Raw genomic sequence first — 24094 nt, forward strand, 5'->3', positions numbered from 1 at the left:
CTGATGAAGTTACCTGACCAGTTGTCAAACATCACTTCGAGTCAATATTTTTCCATTTTCTTTTCATTTTTCTTTACTGTTTCTTTTTCTTATTACCCATGTCTCGATTTTACAAAAATTCGTGTATTTCTGTTATAGTTGAACACTATCATACGAAGTATAGTTACTTTGCAAGAGTAGATTTAAATATTTTTCCACGATTCATTTTTAATTAATAAAGCACTCTTGCCAATTTTTTATTTTCAGTATAACCCAAATTAGCTAGAAAACAAGTCTAAAGTTGTTCCTTAAATATCGTACAAAAATGGACAATATCCGTTTGATTTTTAAAATTCAAATTGTTCCATCTGGATCTTCAAGGTCATGAATTTTCTCCGCATAATGATACGTAATATGCATTTGTATTTTTCTCTTGAAAGAATTTATATCGGTAAGAGTCTAACACGTGCAGATATTTATCTCTCATTTTAAGTAAAGTTCTCAACTTTTGTATCCGTGTTAAGGTAGGGATGTCAGTGTTATTGTTTTGAAGTCTCATGATAAAGCATAAAACTCTTAGAATAGAAGAAATGTTTAGTTCAATAGTGGAGCGTGATTTGCCTCTTTTGTGAATGGCTTTAGTACGCTTCGTTATCATCGCTTTAATACAGATCATATATTTGTACTCTATGCCAAGAAAGTAAAATCTGAAATACTTCTCATTAGTAGTTCATCGCACAATTCCCGTGTTATTGTCATCTTTCCGATCACAGCTTGCCAGATTCAGTTAGGATAAAAATTTGTAACATACGAGGAATAATAGAATACAAAAATTTAGTCCACTAACGTAGAAGCAGTCAGTTGAGATCGGGGAAAAAATACGGATGAAATATCATTTACAACCAATATGACTAGCAAACGCTTTAACGAGTGGAAAATGTTTGCCACGTTTTGTTGCATATATATTCCTCCTTAGTCAATCATCAATTTAAATAAAGAGTATTTCCTTGCACTGTAAAAATTCAACATATCCCTAAATAATATTAACAAATATTACACCTGAATAACAGAAACAATTTCTCAGAAACGCAGATGAAGCGCTTACTCAATAGAGAATGTAGTTTCAGTGTGCCGAATAAAACTGATGCACCAAATTTAGTCATCCCACTTATTTAATCGTGCTGTTTCACATTTCCACAAATTACCCATATCATTATAGACAACAATGGTGTCAGCTTTCTAGTCGTGAAGTATACAATCCCATAAGCATAATACACAGCTAAGAGCAAATTCTTATTCAGGAATATTCAAAACATAACACAAAATTGAAAATTTTGTTTTGTCCGTGGACTTGTTTACTTCAAGTCATTCTACTTAGTGTGTAATCAGCACAGTAAGACACGAGTTTGAAAATCAGGAATCTGTTATTGCAACACAATTTTAGACAAATATTTAGGTGATTAGGTATGTTATTCCTTCATCCGTAAATCTGCAATAAATACAATGCATAACTAACTCTTTTACAGGGGGACAGTTTCTTCTTAATAAATAAAGTATTAATTTAATTCATTGAGTCTGCCGTGATAAATAAAATGTAAGTCATTATTGCTCAGCCGTGCATGATACTGAAAGTGTTTTCATCTGAACAAAAAATACTCTCACCCCGATCCTCAATTCTCTCTCTCTCTCTCTCTCATTTAAAATGAAGTCATCTTAATACAGTATTTTAAACGATGTCTATATGTAAGATCAGCAGATTTTCGTCAATATAAAAAGTTAAAATTGCCAGGATGAAGTTTATAAAATCAGATAATTAACACTTGTAATACATCAAAGAAACGAATCGTTCATGCGTGTGTATTTTGTTTATTGTGTCTCTATGTCTGTGTCATTATATACCACGGGGGGAGGGTAACATATAACCTTTTGGCACAGAGTAACAGATAGTCCTTCCTAGGTTCCTAAGAAAAATTTGCAATAAATTCCACAAGAAATAGAAGAGATATCGCCTAAGAGGAGAATAATGTTGCAGAAAATGAGCTCCGAGAAAACTATATTAAGGGTAACGTGCAATAAACTTGAGCCATCCAATTTCACGCCAGTGTTCAGATTTCATGACCTATTATTGTTGTCTATGGGTACTCAGTTTTCTTCTCTCTCTTGATTGGCCTGAAAGAAATGTAAGTAGTACACTAAATATGAGTGCTTGTAATAACAGAGATTTCAGACCTTCTACATGATCCCTGTCAATAAAAAGGACACGTGTGTATGTATGAATACATGGTAGATGCTGATTTAGCGGCTATACAAAGTAAGGAATGGGTACTTGTATATTAAAAAGCAGCATTTAACACGACAAAAGCTAGAGTAATGAATATATATTCAAAACAGAATCATCAACATATACAAATTATATTTTTGTTGCATACTTGAACTTATGGACGATATGCGTTTTTGTGATAGCATATGACCTCATAACAAGTTCAAATGTTTAGCTGGACTTTTAGATCAGTCTATAGGAACAACACACAGGTCATGATAGATTCAATAGGCAATCAATTGGGAAGGGTACATTTATAATACGCTTATATAGGAAACGCACAACTTTTGGACTTACTCCAAAACTTTCAAAGCTGTAGAAAAGATATTATTCCTGGAAATATCATACTTGCTTGCTTTTTTAAAAAAATCCCAAAATGTTTTCGAAAGTTGGAATTGGACCGAATATGTTTCACAGCATTCTATTTGGCCACCGCTTTGATATGCGTGACACGTGTTAAACATGAAATTAAAGGATCATAACTATAATTATATTTGTAATATATATAACCGATTTGTAAAAAAGGTAGATTCTATACTGAGGGAAACTATTGACCTACCAATACAGTGAAAAGATATCGATGTACGTACCACCGGAAAAAAATGCCACTGTAAACCAGTATACCGGTATTAATGCTCACGTCTGATATCCTCTTCCTAGTCTAAGACTTCACTTTCTTATAAATACCTTTTCTCACTGAAATATTTGTTTTAAAAAATATTTTAAAATAGCACCTGTATCGATACATGTTAATATACAAGAATCACTTGTCTGAAGAACATAACTTTTTGACAAGTACTACTGGCAACCATTAATAAATTCACTGGATGTATGGGTTACTTCTTGACAGATATAACTTTGTGTGTGGGCTGCTCTTTTCATCCGTACACTTTACCCATTGACGGCCCTCATCCAGTTTCATGCCATGAACCGATTATAATAAATGTCATTATTGTTATCCTTATTTACCCCCATATAACGCGCATCTAGCCTCGAAATACTTGCTTGCAACCCTTAACATTCGCATTATACGTCGGCTAATCACCTCTGCTCTGTTCGGTCAAAATTATAACTAGAAACAAAAAACTATGGTCTACCAGAGCATACACAATGATGTATATCATATCTGTCTCTGTTGTCTCTTTTTATTTTCAGGGACAATAGATGACAAAACAGCGAAAATCTGTAATAATTATGATGAAATCAATGTGTCGTAGGTATCAATTGTTTATAAACCAATGTTGGTGGATTTTCTCTGTGTTTTGATATCCGTGACATACATTAAAAATGAGTTACCATTATAACGTCATTCTCTATATCGTAAAAGAAAAGTTTTCAAGGGACGTTCTAAATGACGAATGCAAGCGGTGAATATTAGGTCATGGAGAGATGGTAACAGTCGCGTACAGACACCCTATGCTGATTTAGAATGTGATATGATGTCTTATGTGTTTAACTGTACGCATCAAATGCCTGTCATATCAAAAGACATACCATTTGTATTGTGAACACAAATATCTGTATGAAATATCAAACGCTTTGTTTTGCGTTTATTTCTTTTATATAAAAGTTGTATGCCTGGTTTAAGAAATATAAGAAAGGAAAGGGTAGGGTGAATTATTGACCGACACAACGCGTGCTAATGTTGTTGCTGGTTTTGGTGAATTGTTGACCTTGTTTTCACATTGGCGGTTCAGACAAGGGCTTTTGTCATTATCATCTTTGTCATTATCATCTTTCCTTGATATCAAACGGGTGATCAGACAGTTGTTCATTTGCTGCATAACTAAACAATAAATAAATATGCGAGTTCCATGAGAAGAAATAACCCAAGTGCACAGGAAAACACCCACAATGAGACGATCAATTGAACCAGCAAAAAGGAGGATATTATTGAGTACGAACAAGTTTTTAAAATACTATAATTGCTCTTTTGCAAAATGAAATGTATTGATCATACATTGTTCTTATTGGATGTTGTCTTATTTTTGTATGGTCGCAAGGAGCGTGGGTACTGTATTAACATGTTTGATAAAAGTAAGTCAGTCATATTTTAAGAGATTATCAGTGGTTCTCCTTATGCGTGATTTTCATTTTGAAAAGATTAAAATGACTGATATTGCGCTTGGAAATTGTCTTTGCATACATTAGCGAGGAACTGCAAGTTAGATGTTAAGAAAGATAATTAAGAACACAATGAGCGAATGATAACATAGCGAAACTTCCTAGTTTCATGAGTAGTTTTGCATGTTGTAAAATATGGCACATTATGGATAAAGATGGAGAAAAGATTTTTGTTGTATTAGTTAATATGCCTAAGATCATCATTAGATTCAAATTGTTATATAATATTCTGATTACAGCAGGCATCGAAACAAATGAAGCAGAGAGAAAATGCAACACTTCGCAGAGGGATACGAACAGATGAATAGGTTATGCACTTGAGACGAAGATCCTAGATATCAGAGTTGACAATGAAAACGACGACACTTATTTGAGAAGAAAAAAATCTTTTTGTTGACAGGCAGAGTGACAAACTGGGATAGACATCATGCAATCAAAGCATGAGCTGCTTCAAAAGAGGGGAGGGGGAGAGACTGAGGCGACAGTGTGTGAAACTTTATTCGTAGATTGGTTGGTAAGTATCTAGCTAGTTAGGTAGAGGAACGTCTACTAGACTCCAAAATAGTATGAGGATGGGTTATAAAGACTCGTTATGAGAAACACTTTGCAGTTAGTTCCCTTTGAACAATATAAGGCTCGGCATTTTCAAACTTGAACGTGATTATTACACTCAGTCAGTACACGCACGAAACATTTCCAGGCCATGATATTTAATCGTATCGTTTTTTTTTCGTTATAACTTTAACGATCGTCAAACTGACTTAGTTGAATTGCAAAGCAACTACGTGCAGTGGATAAACATATTCAATAAGTCTATCTGTATGCCTGTTCAGCGTCATCATACATATAGGTTAGTTTCTGGAACACTTTCGCTTTAAGAGAAAAGTAACTTGCAACAAAGCTGCTTTAGACAGAGAATCGTGTGAAATATTAAGTCACAACACCCTGTATTGTATGCACCATGGTTTGCATTAAGTTATGTTGATAAGATCAATTTCTCAGACGCTACTGGGTTCCAGTGGTATAGCTTGACAAATATACCATTGGACACTTTGTTGCTGATTCTACTTAATCTGCGGCGCGGGGGGGGGGGGGACTTTAAAGAGGAAATAAACTAATAAAAATGATCTGATGATATATACATTCATATAGATGTTATGTTCTTGATTACATCCCCGAGGCGTCACATACATTATAAAAACAAACGCACAAACCAGCCAGAGTTTACAAAATGAAATTACCTGTTATGACCTTTCAATGTCGATAATTACAAGATGTAACTTTAATTAGAGTTATAAGTAGTGAAAATATATGAAGTGGAATTCATGGCGCTTGTTGTATGAAATTGAACATTTCAATCAGAATTTTTTAAATAAAAAAAATACCAACAGGTAGATTAGGAAATAAAATTGTTTGAAAGGAAAAGTGACTGCATCACGAAAACATGTCGATGCACATCATTCGTCGTCTCTGAGACCAAGCAATATTTGATGTGGACCAAGATGTGAACTTAACCTTCCGATTGACTGACTTTACAGTCATGATATACACAATTATAAAGGAAGTCAAATATATGGTGTAAATACATGATGTATATCTTTAATTAAAACAAAATCTCCTCAGGAAAGATAAAGGATACACAAATCAAGATACGATGTAACATACTTGAGGGGTAGGTTAAGGGTTACACTTGTGTAGAACAGATGGTTTCAAAAAGACACTTGTTTAATAAGAGCGAAAAGAAGGATCAATACAAATTTGGCCAAAGGAAGTGAATGTCGATATGTCGATACTCTTTTAGTACATTACAGTATGTGATAATAACTTACGTTGTGTCTGATGCCAGACATTGGTTCAAAACCTTTAGGCCGCAATCTTCGAAAGTAAAGGCGTTTTTCAAAACCGGTCACATTCATTTAGAAATTACGCGATTGTAGAAATACTTGCATTAACTGCTTATCTTCGAAATAAGAGTCGTTGTTTCATTTATGTATTCACATTCTCTCTCTCTCTCTCTCTCTCTCTCTCTCACACACACACACACACACACACATATTTTTAGATCTGTCTGGCAGTATGTATGTCTACAAAAGCCGATGCTACAGTGACAGACTCTGCCACGCTAGTTGCACTTGTGATCTGTTGTTGGTTTGTCTCCTGTGTGCAGTGATTTTCTTTGGATCCTTTTTTTTCTTCTTTCTTCCGCTTTAGATCCCTCTCGTACTTTGTGAGTCCCTCCTGTACCCCATGTTGCCACGCATGCCTATCTGAGGCAGCCTCTTCTTGAGTAGCTGTTCTGATGCCAAACGCCTTTACGTCATGCTTGCGTGTATCTTTATAGCGTATATGAGGTTTTCCTATTGGTCCTTTCCCTGTTTCCAGCTCCCCATACAGGAGGTTATTTGGAATGAGGCAGTCCTCGCCTCTGGACACGTGGCTCATATAGCGCAAGCCTCTTTGCCTAAGAAGGGTGTACATACTTGGTATCCCTGTCCCTGGTCTGTAAAGCACTGTGCTTCTGTGAACTTTGTCTTTCCAGGTAATGTTAAGGATGCGCCCGAGAAAACGCACGTGGAATGGATTAAACTTTCTTTCTTGTTGTGTATACCAAATCAAGGATTCACTCCAATATAGTAGTCTGCTCACCACACAAGCTTTGTATATTTGAACTTTGGTGTGTTCCGTCAGCTTGCTATTAGCCCATGCTAGTTTTGTTAGTGTGCAGAGCGTGTTGGCAGTCTTCCTGTATGTTTTTAAACAATACTGCTAAAACAGTAATGTCGCCTTAACTGTCTTAATTTTGTAAAACAAATAAACCTTTACATGTTGTTAGAAATTGTAATGCTATTCTTTTACGATATGAAACTACTCTGAGCGTTACGTCTAATTTATAACTTGTGGCCTAGTTTTGACCAAGAACCCTCAATTGATAATATTAAGAATTGTGTACTTGGAATTATGTCCATATCATTCTTGCTTTGACAAATGAGAAACATAGTAACCACGTGCGTTTACATTGAAACAGAAAATGAACTTGCCCATCGCAGCACTGTTATATTAATATCAAATGACAAATGCAGAGAGGAACAGAGATATAAGTTTGTAAGGATGAGTGTTGGATTGTACGTAAAGGTGGTTGTAAGAGTCAGCATAGCACCATCTCCCCATGGCACTAGAAATAAGTGTGGACGCTTGTTTATAAATATGTGTTTGTTTCTTTGTTAGACTCAGTATGCAACCTTCATCCTTAGACATTAGTCTGTGAGTGTCAGGTGTGGAATGAATGCCTTATTGTTTGTAACTCTTTAACCCCTAGCATTACTTTGCAGGAGGAGATTCTTGATATCAAGTTCGTTGCCCACCTGACCAAAATCATTCCCTTTTTTATATAAAAAACAGTCTGTAAGCACAACTAGTACATAGCTAATATTAACTCCATTACTGTGGGTTTAATATTAGGATCATTATCAATAGAAGTAAACATATTTATCTTAGTCTGAGTCGAGGACATTCAGTTAACCGTCTTCTTTGATATAATTTTAGTAATATAACCTTCTAGAATGGAAGTTTCTATTAAGTAGTAGTTGTTTTAGAAAATGCTAATTGTGACGTAGGCCAAATGTAGGGCTTTATACTCCTTTTCATCTAAACATTATTCATTTGTGGTGTTTGATCTTGAAGCTGAATCATTTATTGTGTTCATTATTTGATTTTTGTCTGAAATTATTTAAACAAATTATTCTTCCATGGAAAATATAAAAAACTCTATACTATTCTTGGTTAGAGACATTAACTTGGAATTATAGTGAATTCGAACAAGGAAACATTGGATTATATTACTGTGATTCAACAAAGGACTGTTGGCACATCATTACAATTCATGCCATTGGTACATTAGTACATTAGAGACTACAGGCTTCTACAGGCACATCAATACCTTCAGCGTTGGAAATTATTTGGAATACCACCAAGGTTTATTCAGAACGTTATTCATTAGGACCTGTGTTAGTAAGTAATTCTAATATTATTTGCGATTTATTCGCAATACCGGAATTTCCTTTTACATTTTCACAATGTATTCTTTGTATTCTCTGGAAATAAATTGTTTGTTGAATTTTACAAAGCTTGTAGTTTGTTCCTGTTTTCTGTTATTTATTTTAAGACCATTGCTTCGTTTTATATATATATATATATATATATATATATATATATATATATATATATATATATATATATATATATATATATATATATATATATAGTGCATCTTTGAATTATTTGAACGATCTGTACCCATCGCTTTAATTACTGTTTTTATCGCCCAAAAATTCACTGCATAATGTAAGGGACTCATTAAGTACATTGCTACAAAGCCGACAATGATAATGTACTTATCCACAAAACAGTTATCAATACTTTACAATGTAACTGAATTAATGTGTACATTGGATTAATAATCTGAACAGAAATGCCGTTTCAACCGATTTAAGTAACGCAAAATTAGGATTAGATTTATTTGGGTGTGAAAATGTCGTGTGTATTTTTCTCGAAAGCAGCAAGGTCATGGATTCCATCTAACCCATTTACTGTCTTTTCTAGGTACAAAATGTAAAATGGTTGTTTTGCGTTCGTTCGGGCTATCTCTTATTTTTAGATCGACAATGTAGCTTAAATCGGTGGCACTACGAAACCATCATGGAGTATTAGAACCCACATCTCACCAACTAACGTTATCACTGGTCTATGCCTATTTTGTATTGTATATTGTACATTGTTTTCTTCGTTTATTTCTTTCTCCAGCGAGAGCTTACGCATCGTACTATCCTAATCGTCGCTCTTCATTATTTATGAGTAAATTAATAAGTTGGAGGGGGAAGCCTAGTAAAGTGCTGATTTTGCAAAAACATAAAACAAAACAACCCTGAAACAAATTGTCGAATAGTTTGTAAATCTCTCTCTCTCTCTCTCTCTCTCTCTCTCTCAGAAATAGTCACATATAAAGCAAAGAAAATGAGTACCGTAGAGGCACAATACGGGATCTCGGAATCATGTAACGACAATAGATAAAGGGTTATGTTTTATTCACTTTTCGATTCGCCAATCATATTACAATTATTACTTTTAAAGCAACAAAAAAAAAGTTATTCAAAACATAACGTTGTTAACAATGTCTCCCGAACACGAAATACAACGTTTATTATGTACGTTGCCAAAATTACGTGTATTGGGAATAGCAAACATTGCAATAACATTGCAGTGCCCGTCAGATCTGCCTATGATAGATAGATCTCGATGTTAATGATATTGCTGAAGAGGTGAACCTAAATAAGTCGTATTTTCCAACATGTATGGGGATGTATCTTATTTCCTGATTTGAATGAGCGCAAACCAAACAATTAGTGGCAGCATAAACCAAGAATCAGTCTATCATGTAAAATTGTACTGAGCGAACAAAGTGTGACACTTTTTATATAACAATATATTTTGATATCTAGATTTAACTTTTTCATGCTGTCTATCATCACTTTGGAGGTTGGAAATTTGTCATAAAATTAAACCAATGGGAAGTAATTTTCGTGAATGTTAACTCTTCGCGTCAATTTATATTGCTAATCACGCTGCTCTTGAAGAATGTGGCCCTTTGTACAAATTGCACTTAATTAACGATGCATGACGAAAGGATGAGGATAATTCGGATAAACCTTGATAGGTATCAGTGCTTTAAAGTGCCCAAAAGGCAATCAATCTATGCAAATCAACATCAGTGATCTTACCAGTGCTGTAAAAATTCAAAAGGCTAGATAATGCAAATTTTATAAATCACGATAGATGCCATTATCAGTACTAAAAAAAATGCCCCCAAAAGGCTAGATAATGCACCTCACGTTAGGTATCATTAGCAGTGCTAAATAATGCCCCCCCCCCCACGATAATGCAAGTCATAATATATATCCTTACCACTGCTATGGGATTCTCAAATCTCTAGATGATAGAAATCACGAAGGTACCCTTCCCAGTGCTTTGTTATGCTCCAGTGTCTAGATGATGCAATTTCTGATCGATAACATTTCCAGTGCTATATAATTTTCAAAATGTTAATTTCTGCACATTTAACTATATGGGTAACAAAGAGACAAATCTGATTGTGGATAGGCAAAGATAGGCACGGATAGGCACGGATTGGCACGGATAGGCACGGATTGGCACGGATTGCTCATGAGGTTTGCTCTCAGAACGAAGCTATAATTTCAATTCATGACGAGTTTGAAATGTATTAATACTATGCAGCAATGAAATATACATGTTGAGAAGCCTAAATAACAATGACATGTACATGGCGGGAAGCCTAAATAACAATGACATGAACATGGCGGGAAGCCTAAATAACAAATAAATCTCTCCTACCCAAACACATATGTTCTCTGTTTTTGGCGAAGTGCAATACCAACTTGAAGAAATGGTTGCAAAAACTAGTTGCCATTGTCAAATGTCAAACAAATGAAATATAGTGCAAGTTTTATCGACAACTACACAAAATTATATATATATATATATATATATATATATATATATATATATATATATATATATATATATATATATATATATATATATTAAAATATAAACAACACCTACACGTAGAATGTGTGACCGGTTTCGCTTTAATGCTTCATCAGACTAAACTATAAATATTAATCAGTTGTCAACTTCGTGTCGCCAATCATATTAAAGTAAAATGTCAAGTTCAGATTTGACATGTTAGTAGTTTACACTATACATAATTTCTTTCAAAAGAATATTCTTAAAGCAAAATCAGAAAAAGACCACTTCAAAAATTTCCAATATCCATCAAAGGGGAAAAACATAAACAATGGGCTTAGACTGGTAAAACAATCAAAACTCCAGCATTCATAATTGACCAGTTTACCATAACGACAACAGTAAAGAGCCTCTATATGCCGTATTCGTCAATATAAAATACAAATCCAGATTAAAACGGAAAATAAGTTGATCTTTATTATGCGCCCAATCCACCAATAGATCAGAGGCCTGTAATATTCCTTTGTTTTGCGACTGTATATCTGGGTCTATCCAGTTTGTATTTCGTCGATACACACACACACACACACACACATATATATATATATATATATATATATATATATATATATATATATATATATATATATATATATATATATATATATGAATATATATATATGAAAGGATAAATATAGTAAATCAGGGTTTATGGCAGCTGACTGTAGTTGATTGGGAACTATAACGGATAAATACGGTAAAAATTTCAAAATGTCAGCAAGAATGTACTTTGTAATCATATGCAATATAGAAATCTGAGATAGCACTGTTATCAAGCGCGGAGTCTACTTTGATGATGTTACTTCTCCCGGCTCACGGTTATATATATTTTTTTTCACGGTAGCTAAACTATGTAGGCCTAGGTATTAGGTAGAGATGATACACTGTGCGCTATTCGCTGACAGACAAGCACCTCTAACAGTCACACATTTATTCCTCGAATGGATCAGGTTTGCTACGGAAGGACATTCATTGAGATGGAGTGTAAGATATTATAGCCGAATAAATCGAGCGTATATAAATGGGAGTACAATAGTTTCGCCTAAAGCCAGCTTGAGACTGAAGATGTATAGTTACCAGTACAAAATTACTAGTTTTATACGCAATGATAAATAAAAGTTGATTTTTATTTGAAATGTGTATTTTGATCACAAGTGATTTGTCTTAAGTTCACATGGGAATAATATGTCAAATAGTGTAGTGTGAGAAGAGGTATCGGCTTCGTGATTTTGATTGAGTTTTGTCATTCCGAAGGTATTTACCCTTTGAGGAAATAGTTACAGTTCCTTTTCATTCATTGTGCATGTACAAGAGGATTCATTGGTAGCAACATAGCTCACTGTGCACATGGACATGTAGGGTCAGTTAAACAAATACTTGTCATCTGGAAGGTTCTTTGAAATTAGACAGTAACGTAAACACGATAAGATTCTCTGCCCGAGAGTATATTTTACAATAGAACGGAGATTATGACAACCTTATGTGTCGTTAGTTGTTGAACATGAATAAAATTATGCAGGTGTACGATACAACTGGCTTAGTAGACGTTATTAAGTTATTACGAATCTAGTCAATAAATTCTGCATGAATGAATAATTACTGAATCTCAAATATAGCATAACATCGTCTTCAGGTATGCGGAAAACTATGAAAACACCTATTAAATCCAACAGTGGAAGAGTGATTGGGTGAAAATTACAAAAGTTTAATAACTAATATTAAAATTTCTAACAAATTACTTTTGATGTAATTTTTAAAGTCTGACTCATTGACCTGTTGCACCCAATATTCTCTGTAATAACCCTGCAAGAATTAGTTTTCAGAAATTTCCCGTGCATCTGAAATAAGAATTCCTCAGAATAAGGTGCAAACGAGAACCTTAGGTTGATTAATGAACAGTGTTTTGCAGATCTAGAAAGGATTCAAAGTTTTTAATATGATTCTATTTTGGCTCGGCGAAAGTTTCATAATACTACTGCTGTTCTTTAGAACGATTTTAGCCGACACTAAATGCTCCTTACAAGACGGGATATGCACTTATAATATAAACCTGCAGCAAAGCAAAACCAACTGTGAAACCAATGACAATACGTTTAGCATAGCGGATTCCATCAAACTAAATGACCGTGACAAATCATCGCAGATGGAACAAGAGTTCCATGACATCAAAGATGATCACGAGAAGCGCATCAAAGAACTTGAAATTTCTATTCAGAGGGTTCTTCGATCAGCCTTGAGTTCTGGCAATATGGTTTCGAACACTTTGGAGTTGCAACAGGCTTCTCAACACATACCGCCAGCCCCTCCTGTTCATGTAAACGAAAGTTCGGTCAATAGTAACGAAGGGACATTGATAGCACAACTGCAGGGAGAATTTACAAAGCTGAAGGCCTCATTGAAGTCGCGAACTAAAGAGTTACTGGACACCAAGACAACATTGAATGCAACTTTAGAAAACTTGAAAGATACCCAGAAAAGTCTGTTCGAATCTTCCGAGCAATTAATAGATGCTGAGAGCAAAGTGGAATCTTTAGAATATCAGGCAAGTATTGTGAAAAATCAGTTGAAGGATAAAACAGAGCGGTTGGAGATTACAAGCGAGAAACTTAATGCTTCTGAAACAAAACGCTTGGTAACTGAAGAACAACTGTACAATTTGGTACGGTCGGAGGCGAATTTAATAGAGGAACTAGGATATTATAAATACAAGTTGAACCAGACTCTCAATGAACTTGAGGAATTAAAGAAAAATTACACAGATCTTACAAATCTGCACCAAAAGGTAAAGAGAAACCTGAGAAGATGTGAGCTGGAATTAATGGATTGCTACACCGGTAAGTGAACTTTTCTCCGCTTTATTATATATTGCTTCACTGAATTGGGTGAAACTTTTTTACAAAAATCCGTTAATTAACATGAATGCCATTTAACTGACTGATACTTAATCGAGGTTAATTGAGGTCATACATTTATAAATTCAAAACATTACTTGGTATTGGAATGTCGGATGCATCATAAACATAACGCAGAGATTCAGTTTCCATCCGATGCCATAGCCCTCAGATATGTTTTGAAGTCATTAAATAAGGTTACATTGAAATAATTTGATTTGGTCGAAAACAAAAATGTAAGTATTGTACAGTGAAAAGGTTTTCATTCTAAAATGGCTTCCACTCAGGAAAATGTTTAATACAACGTTGGAGTAACATATCAATATTCGCATCAAAATGTAGTCATCATTGGTGTAACAGGTCATTATTCGCATCAACCTGTATTCGTCATTGGTGTAACAAGTCATTATTTGCATCAAAATGTAGTCTTCATTGGTGTAACAGGTCATTATTCGCATCAACCTGTAGTCGTCATCGGTGTAACAGGTCATTATCTGCATCAAAATGTAGTCGTCATTGGTGTAACCGGTCAATATTCGCATCAACCTATAGTCGTCATCGGTGTAACAGGCCATTATTTGCATCAAAATGTAGTCGTTATTGGTGTAACAGGTCAATATTCGCATCATCCTGTAGTCGTCATTGGTGAAACAGGTCAATATTTGCATATATGTTGGAAAAATTCTTATATTATCAGACGTTGGTAGTATGTAGAATATGCCCGTTACATTACACTTTCATGTGTGAATCGTGTTACTTTCCAAATAAAGTAATCAACATCATTTTTTTTCCTAGACAGATTTACCCAGAAATTATCACATAATCTTCGTGAAGACGCGATTCTAAGAATCATCAATTTCGGTGACATCTGTCACAACATTTCCTTTTAAATTAGTGCCGAGGCATATGTTGGGTTGGGTCCTCGACATGGAATTGTAAAGGCCAGAATTTGTGTTGCTAATTATTACGATGCTCAGAAGACCAAATAAACAAATTATATTTCGATGCTTTTTATAGAATTAAACAAATTCTTTTGATAATGGCTTTTTATGATTATGAAGTCACATTTATAAAATGCGTAACTGTGTCCAGCACATGGTTATTATAAATCCTGCTTAATGAAGACCATGGAATAAATGTTCTTAACTAAATACTATAATTACTGAATGATCAAGAAATGAAAGTGAGGGTAAATAAGTATGTTTATATATAAATCTATTAGACATTTATATTAAATTATTTCAAGAACTATCAATTTACGTCGGACATTTATCTTTTGTTGGATATTATGCCTAAAGATACGAGGCAGCATCAAAGAAATTTAGACCCAAAATATATAACCTCGAAGCTTTCTATCCTAGGACGTACACCCTCCATGTGTGACGGCCTAACGACTTAACAAAAATAAAAATTGCTTCGTTTATAGAGGAAAAGAATAGATCTGCGAGTTTTACGAGATGTTTAATTTCATGGGTCAATCATTTTCAGGTGCCTATTATACTTAGATATTAAACAGCGAATACATTGTAGAGTCTTTGATCTCTCAAGGTGCACACGCTTTCATACGAAACTTCTTTAACTCACATAGAGAATAATAGTACAATTTTAGTGCCAATGAAAAGTTCAGGAAAGATTATCATCAGGATCGAGACTGTTTAAATTACGTTGCTGATTCTGAGCTGATTTGGATCGTTTTGCAAATAGGCGTTAAGCCTTATTACCGCCCCCCCCCCCCCCCGCCCGTTAATTCAGATTTCTAAAAATGTTGCAGAAATAATAAAAAATTGGGGGGGGGGGACCAGACATATGCCCTCCCCCCCCCATTCCCCCCAACCCCCCAACCATACAGGTGTTTTTATGTCTTCATGTATGTGTGTGTGTTTAAAGTTTTTATTCTAAAAAGAAGTTTGATCAAAAATTTAGTTATAACTAAATTATCTGATGGGGTTATTTATTATATTGACCCTAGTGTATTTTAAAGGGTTGTTCGTCCGATTCTGGCTTCAATCTCCAAGACCGGAATTCCTTCCCTTACATATTCGTGTGATCTTTGCTAAGAATCTAATATGTCATGTGCATGCTATGTGTATATTTGCGTGTGTGTGTGTGTGTGTGTGTGTGTGTGTGTGTGCTACAGGTTTGTATGTAAGGACAGCAATAATATCAAGGTTACTCCCCAGTTGACTTATCATTGAATGAAAAACAATATTTAAAAAAAAATTTGGACATGGTCAGTTTCATTTATTTTGTCCGAAATTTAATTTTCTGTAATTTGGTTTACTAATTTTGAAATTCAATGAGAAACGGTTGCATTCTACAAAACAAATTCTTAGTGTTTCATGTGTGTTTATTGTGTGACGTTTCTCATTTTTTTCCTCGGAGTTGTTAAGTAGTGAGAAGACCATATCCTATTTAAGGAGCCGTATTTCCTGCATTGTCTATTCATCATGCTTCCATTAATCTGTAGATATAGCCTTGTCTGCCGTCTTCAACGTTATGTTCAATTATACACACCAATATGGCCGGAAAATTTAAATTTATTCGGTCAAATTTAGTGTGGATTTTATTTCTAAAGCAAAAAAAAAAAAGGGGGGGGGAGGGCATAAGATCATACAAAGGAAGACAAAATTATGTTAGTTATCACCTTTAAGTTAATTTGGGTAATCCTTTATTGCTGAAGTTAATCCTATATCCTATATCTATATCCCCCTCTGTGTGTTCTGTTTGTCCATTTCCTGCATATGAATTTTTCTGAGACTCTTTCGCAGGCCTGTTCACTTCGCGTAGCGCCTTATGACTTAACCCTGCGACGTCAGTGCCTGATACTTCCCCCATATGCAGGTTCCCTGTATCCCTCTAAAGTTTCAAAGGAAGAATAGTGTTAATTTATTAGCTTATTAGTACTATTTGGGTTTTCCATTTTTCCTATTGTTGGTTACATTTATTTAGCGTTTTTTTTTTTCTTTTCTTAGAGGCACCGGGGAACTCGCTTTTATAAATATATCGTGGTTAAAAGAATTGGTCAATTATTCTCATGAGGTGAGAGATGAGGTCAAGGCTCCAGCCCCCGCACAGCCCAGTACATACCCCATTTAGGTTGTAAACCGAAGCCTTCCCCCCCATCTCTCCCCCCACCCCCGGTTATGATGTCATGTTTCATCAGGCTACTTCTTGACCACAATTACCTGACCACATGTCAACATGGTTTTAGTTGTATATTCTGTAATTTTCATTAAACGTTTTTGGTCGAAATCCCCATCCAGAAATAATTTGTTATTCCTCCGGTTCCTCTCTCTCTCTTTTACATATTTCTATAATTAAGTTCATTCTTTTAGTTTTTCTTTTTTCACATTGCACTATTGCATGTACCTCTGCAAAATTTGCCGTCTTGCACATTGGACATTTCGGCATTATTTTAATCATGTGCCTTCTAAGGGCTACTTCTCCTATTATCCATGAGTTATGCATATATTTAAATATTAGGATTTGCATCTTTAGGGATCTTATGTTTGACCAGTGCCCCTATGCCCAGTCCCAATTTACGCCCCAATTTTTAACAAACAATTATTTGATTTTCCAAACTTTCCTGGGTACTGCTAGATTTTTTGTTAGGGTGTTTTTGTATCTTCTCTACTTCTGATTGTAAACCCAAACCAATATACATATGGGGCCTCCCATGGTGTTTTACGTTCAGTTTTTATTATTTTTATTCTTTTTAAAATGTACATTTTAGTAGTATTTGGATAGCCAATGCTAGTCCTCTCCTATTTTTCGCCCTATGTAAGGTGTCCTTCTTCATATAGTGTGTATTATAGCCCCATACATATTTAATAAATTTCACTGTCTAGTTTATCCAGCTTCTTGTTTTCTATATCAAATGATTTTAGTATGTAGTCTATGTTTGAATACAAATATATCTTGGCCACTTGGGCCCGCTCCATTATGCAAAGGGACATAAGTGCCCAGATTTTTGTTTTCCTTGATTTTCTTATGTTCCTTTAATTTTCTAGCTCATCTTCTTTTCCGTAAAATAAACTTCCTAACGCTTTAACTTGATCTTTAATTAGATGGGGGGGGGGCGGGGGGGGGTACAGGATGATTTCCCCGCCAGTTTCTTATTTTTAGTATTTCAGTTTTATCATAAGTTATTTTTGACCCAGAAGCTTTTCCATATGACTCCAGTTCTTTAAACATTCCATACCTCCCTTCCGTTTGTAGATTAATGTGATTAAACCCACCATCTCATTGGCGGTGACAATGTTTCATTTTTCAATAAAGTATTACTGTATAATAATTTAAGGATCGGCGATAACTTACATTGGAATATTTGATAAAAATTCCGCAGCGAGTACAACTCTCCCTGGGGATTTCCCTTTCGCTAGTTCTTTGATTGTATTTCTTATTTCTTCTCTTGAGATAGATTTGTCACATTTGTCTCTATATTCTGACGATAATCTTTCACATGTTATTCCTTTTAGATATTCCTTTATGATTTTTTGGATCAATGTTTTGAGTTGTGTATAATATTTTCGAATATGGTCCACAATTTCTGTTTTCTCTGTTAGCATTTTGCTATTATCCTTTAATTGTTCAAGATGTTTCTCTCCTCCCTTTCTCAGTTCTTCTCTCTTATACAATCCTTCTGCTTTTGTATATAATTTTGTAAATTTCCCTGCCCTTATTTCTGCAGAAATACGTGATGTGAGATTAAATTCTGTGAGTACTTCTAACATCGGGTCATTAAGGAAGTAGTGTTTTACATGAAACGTTTTCAATCTCATGCATCAGTACTCATTTCATCAATAGTCAGTTCGATTTGAAGAATTCTTCCAAACAACTCATCACTAGTCAGTAGGACTTGAAGAACTCTTCCAAACAACAGCGGCATATACCAGTAGCTATATTTTATATGTTCTCTCTCTCTCTCTCTCTATATATATATATATAAATATATATATATATATATATATATATATATATATATATATATATATATATATATATATATATATATATCTGTGTGTGTGTGTGTGTGTGTGAAAAAATGAATTTGTCAGTGTGTTGGATAATATATAGAAAAATTAGTTAATGTCGCAGAAGATCAAACAATATCCATGCTTTATTCTTTCGAGCGCTTTCGCATCATCTGTATGGATGCTCCTCAGGTGAATGCATCATTCCTATACAATAATTTTGTAAATAAACAATTTGACGTCATTGAAGAGCATCCATAAAGATGATGCGAAAGCGCTCGAAGGAATAAAGCATGGATATTTTATTGATCTTCAGTTACATTAACTAATATATATATATATATATATATATATATATATATATATATATATATATATATATATATATATATATATATATATATATATATATATATATATATATATATTGCACTACTGAACGTCAGTAGATGGAGTGTAGCTAAAGACCAGTCACTGACTAGTGATCAAATGGTAGATAGGCTACTCATCTGACATAAGACCAGCCAGAAATCGAGGAAGTTACACCCTCTCGTTGTGTTTGGGACGTAAAATATCATATACTTGTGATCTTGTGTCTGACTCCGATTAACATAAACAGGTACTCTTCACATTTAAATTAGGCTCCGTTTATATTTTAGTGTTAAAGGTACATGTTTGATTCAACATCCTTCAGAATTCCTGAAGGATATTTCATGGATTCAAAATATTACGTCATCCAGCTTCCGGTCATCTGATCTACACCTTGCGGCATATAATGCATATGGGACGGCTAATGATTGTCAGAAAATTGTTACAACTTGGAAAAAGCACGTATGACATTAATTGGTTGTAACGTGCGTACTTGCCACCATGATAACATGTTTTACCTGTTAAATCGAAGAGTATACCGATGTAATACACAGTAGTAATGGATTATCATGCGTCCACTAGTTCGTTTTTGATGGGATGCTTTCTTTGTACATATTCATTTTGCTTAGCACGGGTGTTGAGTACATGTTGTAACCACCAGCCTTCTTCATCTACTTTGTAAGAAATTATTTTGAATAAAACGGAAGACTCAGATATATCCTTGCTTCTTTAAACAACTGGTTTATATTTGTTGTTTGGATGAAATACGTGTTCAGTATGAAAGAGGAATACGAGTGTGCACTTTGAAATCATGTCTTGGTGTATGCGTAAATGACTGGATTTGTTCTACTTTGAAATTAAGAACGCTCCGGTGGCCTGTAGTGGTTAGAGCGACCGCATTGGATGCAATAGCTCGCAGGTTCAAACCCCAGTCGAGTCATACCAACGTTTACGATTTATCGCTCAGCATTGAGGTGTTAGTGTTAGGACTGGTCGGCCTGGTGTCAGGATAATGTGACTGGATGGGACACCATGCTACATGTCTGCGGCATGATGCCCCAGTGCCAAACATCAATATAAATTCCACACTGCAGACATGACCATTTTTTTTAAAGCTACGTTAAAAACCTAAATCACACACACGCTACTTTGCAATCATGTCTTCAGTTATGCGTGTATGACTGGAAGTGTTCAACTTCGGAATTATATCTTCAGTTGTTGGTATATGACTGGCATTGCTCTACTTTGAAGTGGCTTCTTTATTTATACGTATATGAGTGGAATTGCTTTAGCGAGAAAAGCGCAGTAACTAATAGAACAAATCACAAATAAATATATCGACAGCATTAATTGCCATTTTAATATTGGCGTTGGGCAGGCCACAGAGTACACCGACAATTCAATGTACCTTAGAACATATGTTCAGATTTGTTTCGTTTACCTATTGATTGTATTTGGACATTCGCTATTGGAGAGTTCATATATTAATATAGCATTATGTACAAGCACAAACGGAGAGACAGGCCTTTCATATCTTAGGATCAGAGGTACTTTACTATTTTACACCGCGAATCTAATCATCATTAGCTTCAAAGTGCGATTAAGATATGCAAATCTAAACTTTTTATATCAACAAAAAGATTGCGTTTCATAAAAGTCGTTAAAACATTATCAGCTTTACACTAAGCTCTTTAATTCTTTTTATCGTTCTTAAATCCTTTCTGTCGTTCTTTAATCCTTTTTATCATGGTAAGATTCATAAATAATTCTTTGGACACGCAGATTTATAAATACAAAGGTAAAACAATGATATAGCTGTGCGTTAAATGAAATCGCAGAGATCTGCACATTGGGCTGATGTAAAACAATTTTCCTCTATCTCTTTTCTACGCGCCTTCAGAGGCTTGTGCAAAAGGCGGAAATAAAACAATTTTGCTCTGTCTCAGTATTTACGAGCTTGCAGAGACCCATACAAAAGGCGGATGTAAAACAATTTTGCTCTGTCTCTTTTCTACGCGCCTTCAGAGTCTTGTGCAAAAAGCGGAAATAAAACAATTTTGCTCTGTCTCAGTATTTACGAGCGTGCAGAGACCCATACAAAAGGCGGATGTAAAACTATTTTGCTCTGTCTCAGTATTTACCAGCATGCAGAGACCCATACAAAAGGTGGATGTAAAACAATTTTGCTCTGTCTCAGTATTTACGAGCGTGCAGAGACCCATACAAAAGGCGGATGTAAAACTATTTTGCTCTGTCTCAGTATTTACGAGCGTGCAGAGACCCATACAAAAAGCGGATGTAAAACAATTTTGCTCTGTCTCAGTATTTACCAGCATGCAGAAACCCATACAAAAGGTGGATGTAAAACAATTTTGCTCTGTCTCAGTATTTACGAGCTTGCAGAGACCCAAACAAAAGGCGGATGTAAAACAATTTTGCTCTGTCTCAATATTTACGAGCGTGCAGGGACCCATACAAAAGGTGGATGTAAAACAATTTTGCTCTGTCTCAGTATTTACGTGCTGGCAGAGACCCATACATTATTATTTATTGGATTTTCCTAATGATTATATGTCATGCACATCTGCAGTTTTTACTTGACGTAGTCCTAAATAAATCTCGGTGTGCATCTGACCAGAAACATTCAGTTTGTAAACAACAAAATACATAGTATTTCTCTATGAGCGCGGATTCACTGTTCAGATCATTTTACTTGGGGGAAGACATGTTCACCTAAATCTTACTCTATGACATGGTTTTGTGATAAACATTGGATCACATGTTGCTTCTGGTCAAAAATCCACTTGTATCAAGTAAAAACGATCGTCCCTTCATTAAAGAATGTGATATTCATAAAATGTAAAAAATATCGCACATTTCTACTCTAAACGCACATCAAAATGTGCTTTCTAAATGCCAACACGAAGACCCACTCCATGACCTTTTTGAACTTCTAACCCTGAAAATCCTATTTACTATATATCTTTTATATTCATACAAATAAATACATTATATAAAAGATAGAAATATATACCTTAAAACGAAAACTGCATTTTAATCCAAGTTTCCAAATTTGCAAGCAGTTGTCCCACACATACAAAATTGTCTGCTACCCAAAATGTCAACTTGCCGCTAGAACGGGATTTTCAAGAAATACCCGGGAGTATAGTCTGTTTCTAAATTCTTTGGCATTTTTCCCCATAAACGAGACGTTGTAAACTTATTACAGCCTATTCACTGTTGTTTCTCTTCAACATAATAGCTTATTTGTTTTATTAAAATGTTGAACTTTACTAAATTGTTTTACATCTTATGTTACGTGTTTATGCTCGAATAAACAGTAACACAAGACAGAGTGAAAACAACAAGCTTTGAAAAATTATAATAATTTATTTCCCTGGAAAATTCTTTTCCTACGTTTTTAAAAATCAAATCCAAAAATAATCCAAGAATAATCCACGTATAAAATTGTTAAAGTCCTAATAATAAAATATTCTTCAAAATGATTTCAAGTTCGAGTCCCGACGAATAATCCAAGATGGAAGACGGTGACGTATGCTGTAATCTGTAGTGTTGAAGTCTACATTTCCTTGCAGAAACAAGAAATATCACTCCGGTCTTGTAAATCATAATACATTTTTTATAAAAGTTGTATTTATTCAGATATTTCACATGAGTACACGTATTTTCCAGGAATAAAAGAATTAATCCTTTTTGAATCCAAGTAATTTTGAAATAACTCAAACAGCACAACATATATCTTCAGTGTAACAGCCCAACTACTACTCAGTATCTCTCCAAAACAAAGGTTATATCGTATTTCGTATTCTAAAACGCAAAAGGGGTCACGTGATCACGTTTCAGAACCTCGTCGAAATTATGTACTTGTTAAAGATCGAGTACATCCAGGGTAGCCCTGTTGAAAACCAATCATTTTATTTTAAAAAATAAAATTTAAAAAATTGTTTACATCTTAAACACGTAGTCCCATCATGACCTCGACAACTAACAATCATTTTAAAATAAGAATAGAATTTATTTACTTGTTTGCTACTAATTTTGAATCAATGTCGGGATCGAGCTCAACACTTGGTGTTTACAAAACGAACACTCAATGTCAAACTATTTTCTGAAAAAGGTATCATCTCTAAGTAAATAAATTTACATTACAATAGCATGTAATGAAAAATATAAAAGTTTAAATCTGACGAACAAGCAAATTGAAATAAATATATATTAGATCAGATATAATTAAATAAAATATACATAACAATCCCCCATAAAGAAAAGAAAGATTAATGCGATAAAGCTTTCTTTTTACCACAGACAAGTTATACATAAGGTTAAAAAGAACTCATAAATTACACACAGAGTACATCATAAAATACATTGTTATACATGGGGAAGTTCTCTGATATTAAATTATCTTTTCCCTTGATGTGCCTTATGTCAAGATTATATTCCTGTAACAACAAACTCTACCATGGTAGTCCTTGATTTTTATTTTTCATCTTGCCGATGAAAGTAAGGAGGTTATGGTAACTAAACACAATAATCGAAGAAGGAGCTGAACTAAGGTAAACTTCAAAATGTTGTAATGCCACTATCAAAGCCAAACATTCCTTCGGGATTTTTGAATACTTTCTTTTTGGCGCTTATTTAATTTCTTAGAAAAATAGCACACTGGATGATCAATACCATTGTCATCTTCTTGACTCAACACTGATCCAACCCCAATATCACTTGCATCAACAGATAGTTTAAAATATTGGCTGAAATTTTGAGCTGTAAGAACTTGCGCGCTTTTAAGTATGGCTTTCAACTTGTCAAAAGCCTCA

At 34.5% G+C, this 24094-nt stretch overlaps 1 protein-coding gene and 1 long non-coding RNA gene across 2 annotated transcripts in view; one reads left to right on the top strand and one right to left on the bottom strand.

Moving 5' to 3' along the window:
• Positions 1 to 1362: 1362 nt before the first annotated feature.
• On the bottom strand, positions 1363 to 10518 carry LOC149773813 (uncharacterized). Its single transcript, XR_016417267.1, has 3 exons — positions 10382 to 10518; positions 2890 to 2995; positions 1363 to 2148 (listed from the first exon to the last, which is right to left on the bottom strand). It is a non-coding gene; the product is annotated as an uncharacterized LOC149773813 (long non-coding RNA).
• A 1383-nt stretch (positions 10519 to 11901) lies between these two features.
• The window catches only part of LOC149773814 (uncharacterized), a 142943-nt gene continuing 130750 nt past the window's right edge, over positions 11902 to 24094 (top strand). The window contains exon 1 of the mRNA XM_089945968.1: positions 11902 to 13857. Within this exon, the coding sequence (XP_089802094.1) occupies positions 12960 to 13857 (898 nt within the window). The 5' untranslated portion in view covers positions 11902 to 12959. The remainder of the gene's footprint in view (positions 13858 to 24094) is intronic.

The sequence above is a fragment of the Sinohyriopsis cumingii genome, unplaced genomic scaffold (assembly GCF_028554795.1).
Source record: "Sinohyriopsis cumingii isolate HCF-2022 unplaced genomic scaffold, ASM2855479v2 utg000552l, whole genome shotgun sequence".
In the NCBI taxonomy this organism is placed as follows: domain Eukaryota; kingdom Metazoa; phylum Mollusca; class Bivalvia; order Unionida; family Unionidae; genus Sinohyriopsis; species Sinohyriopsis cumingii.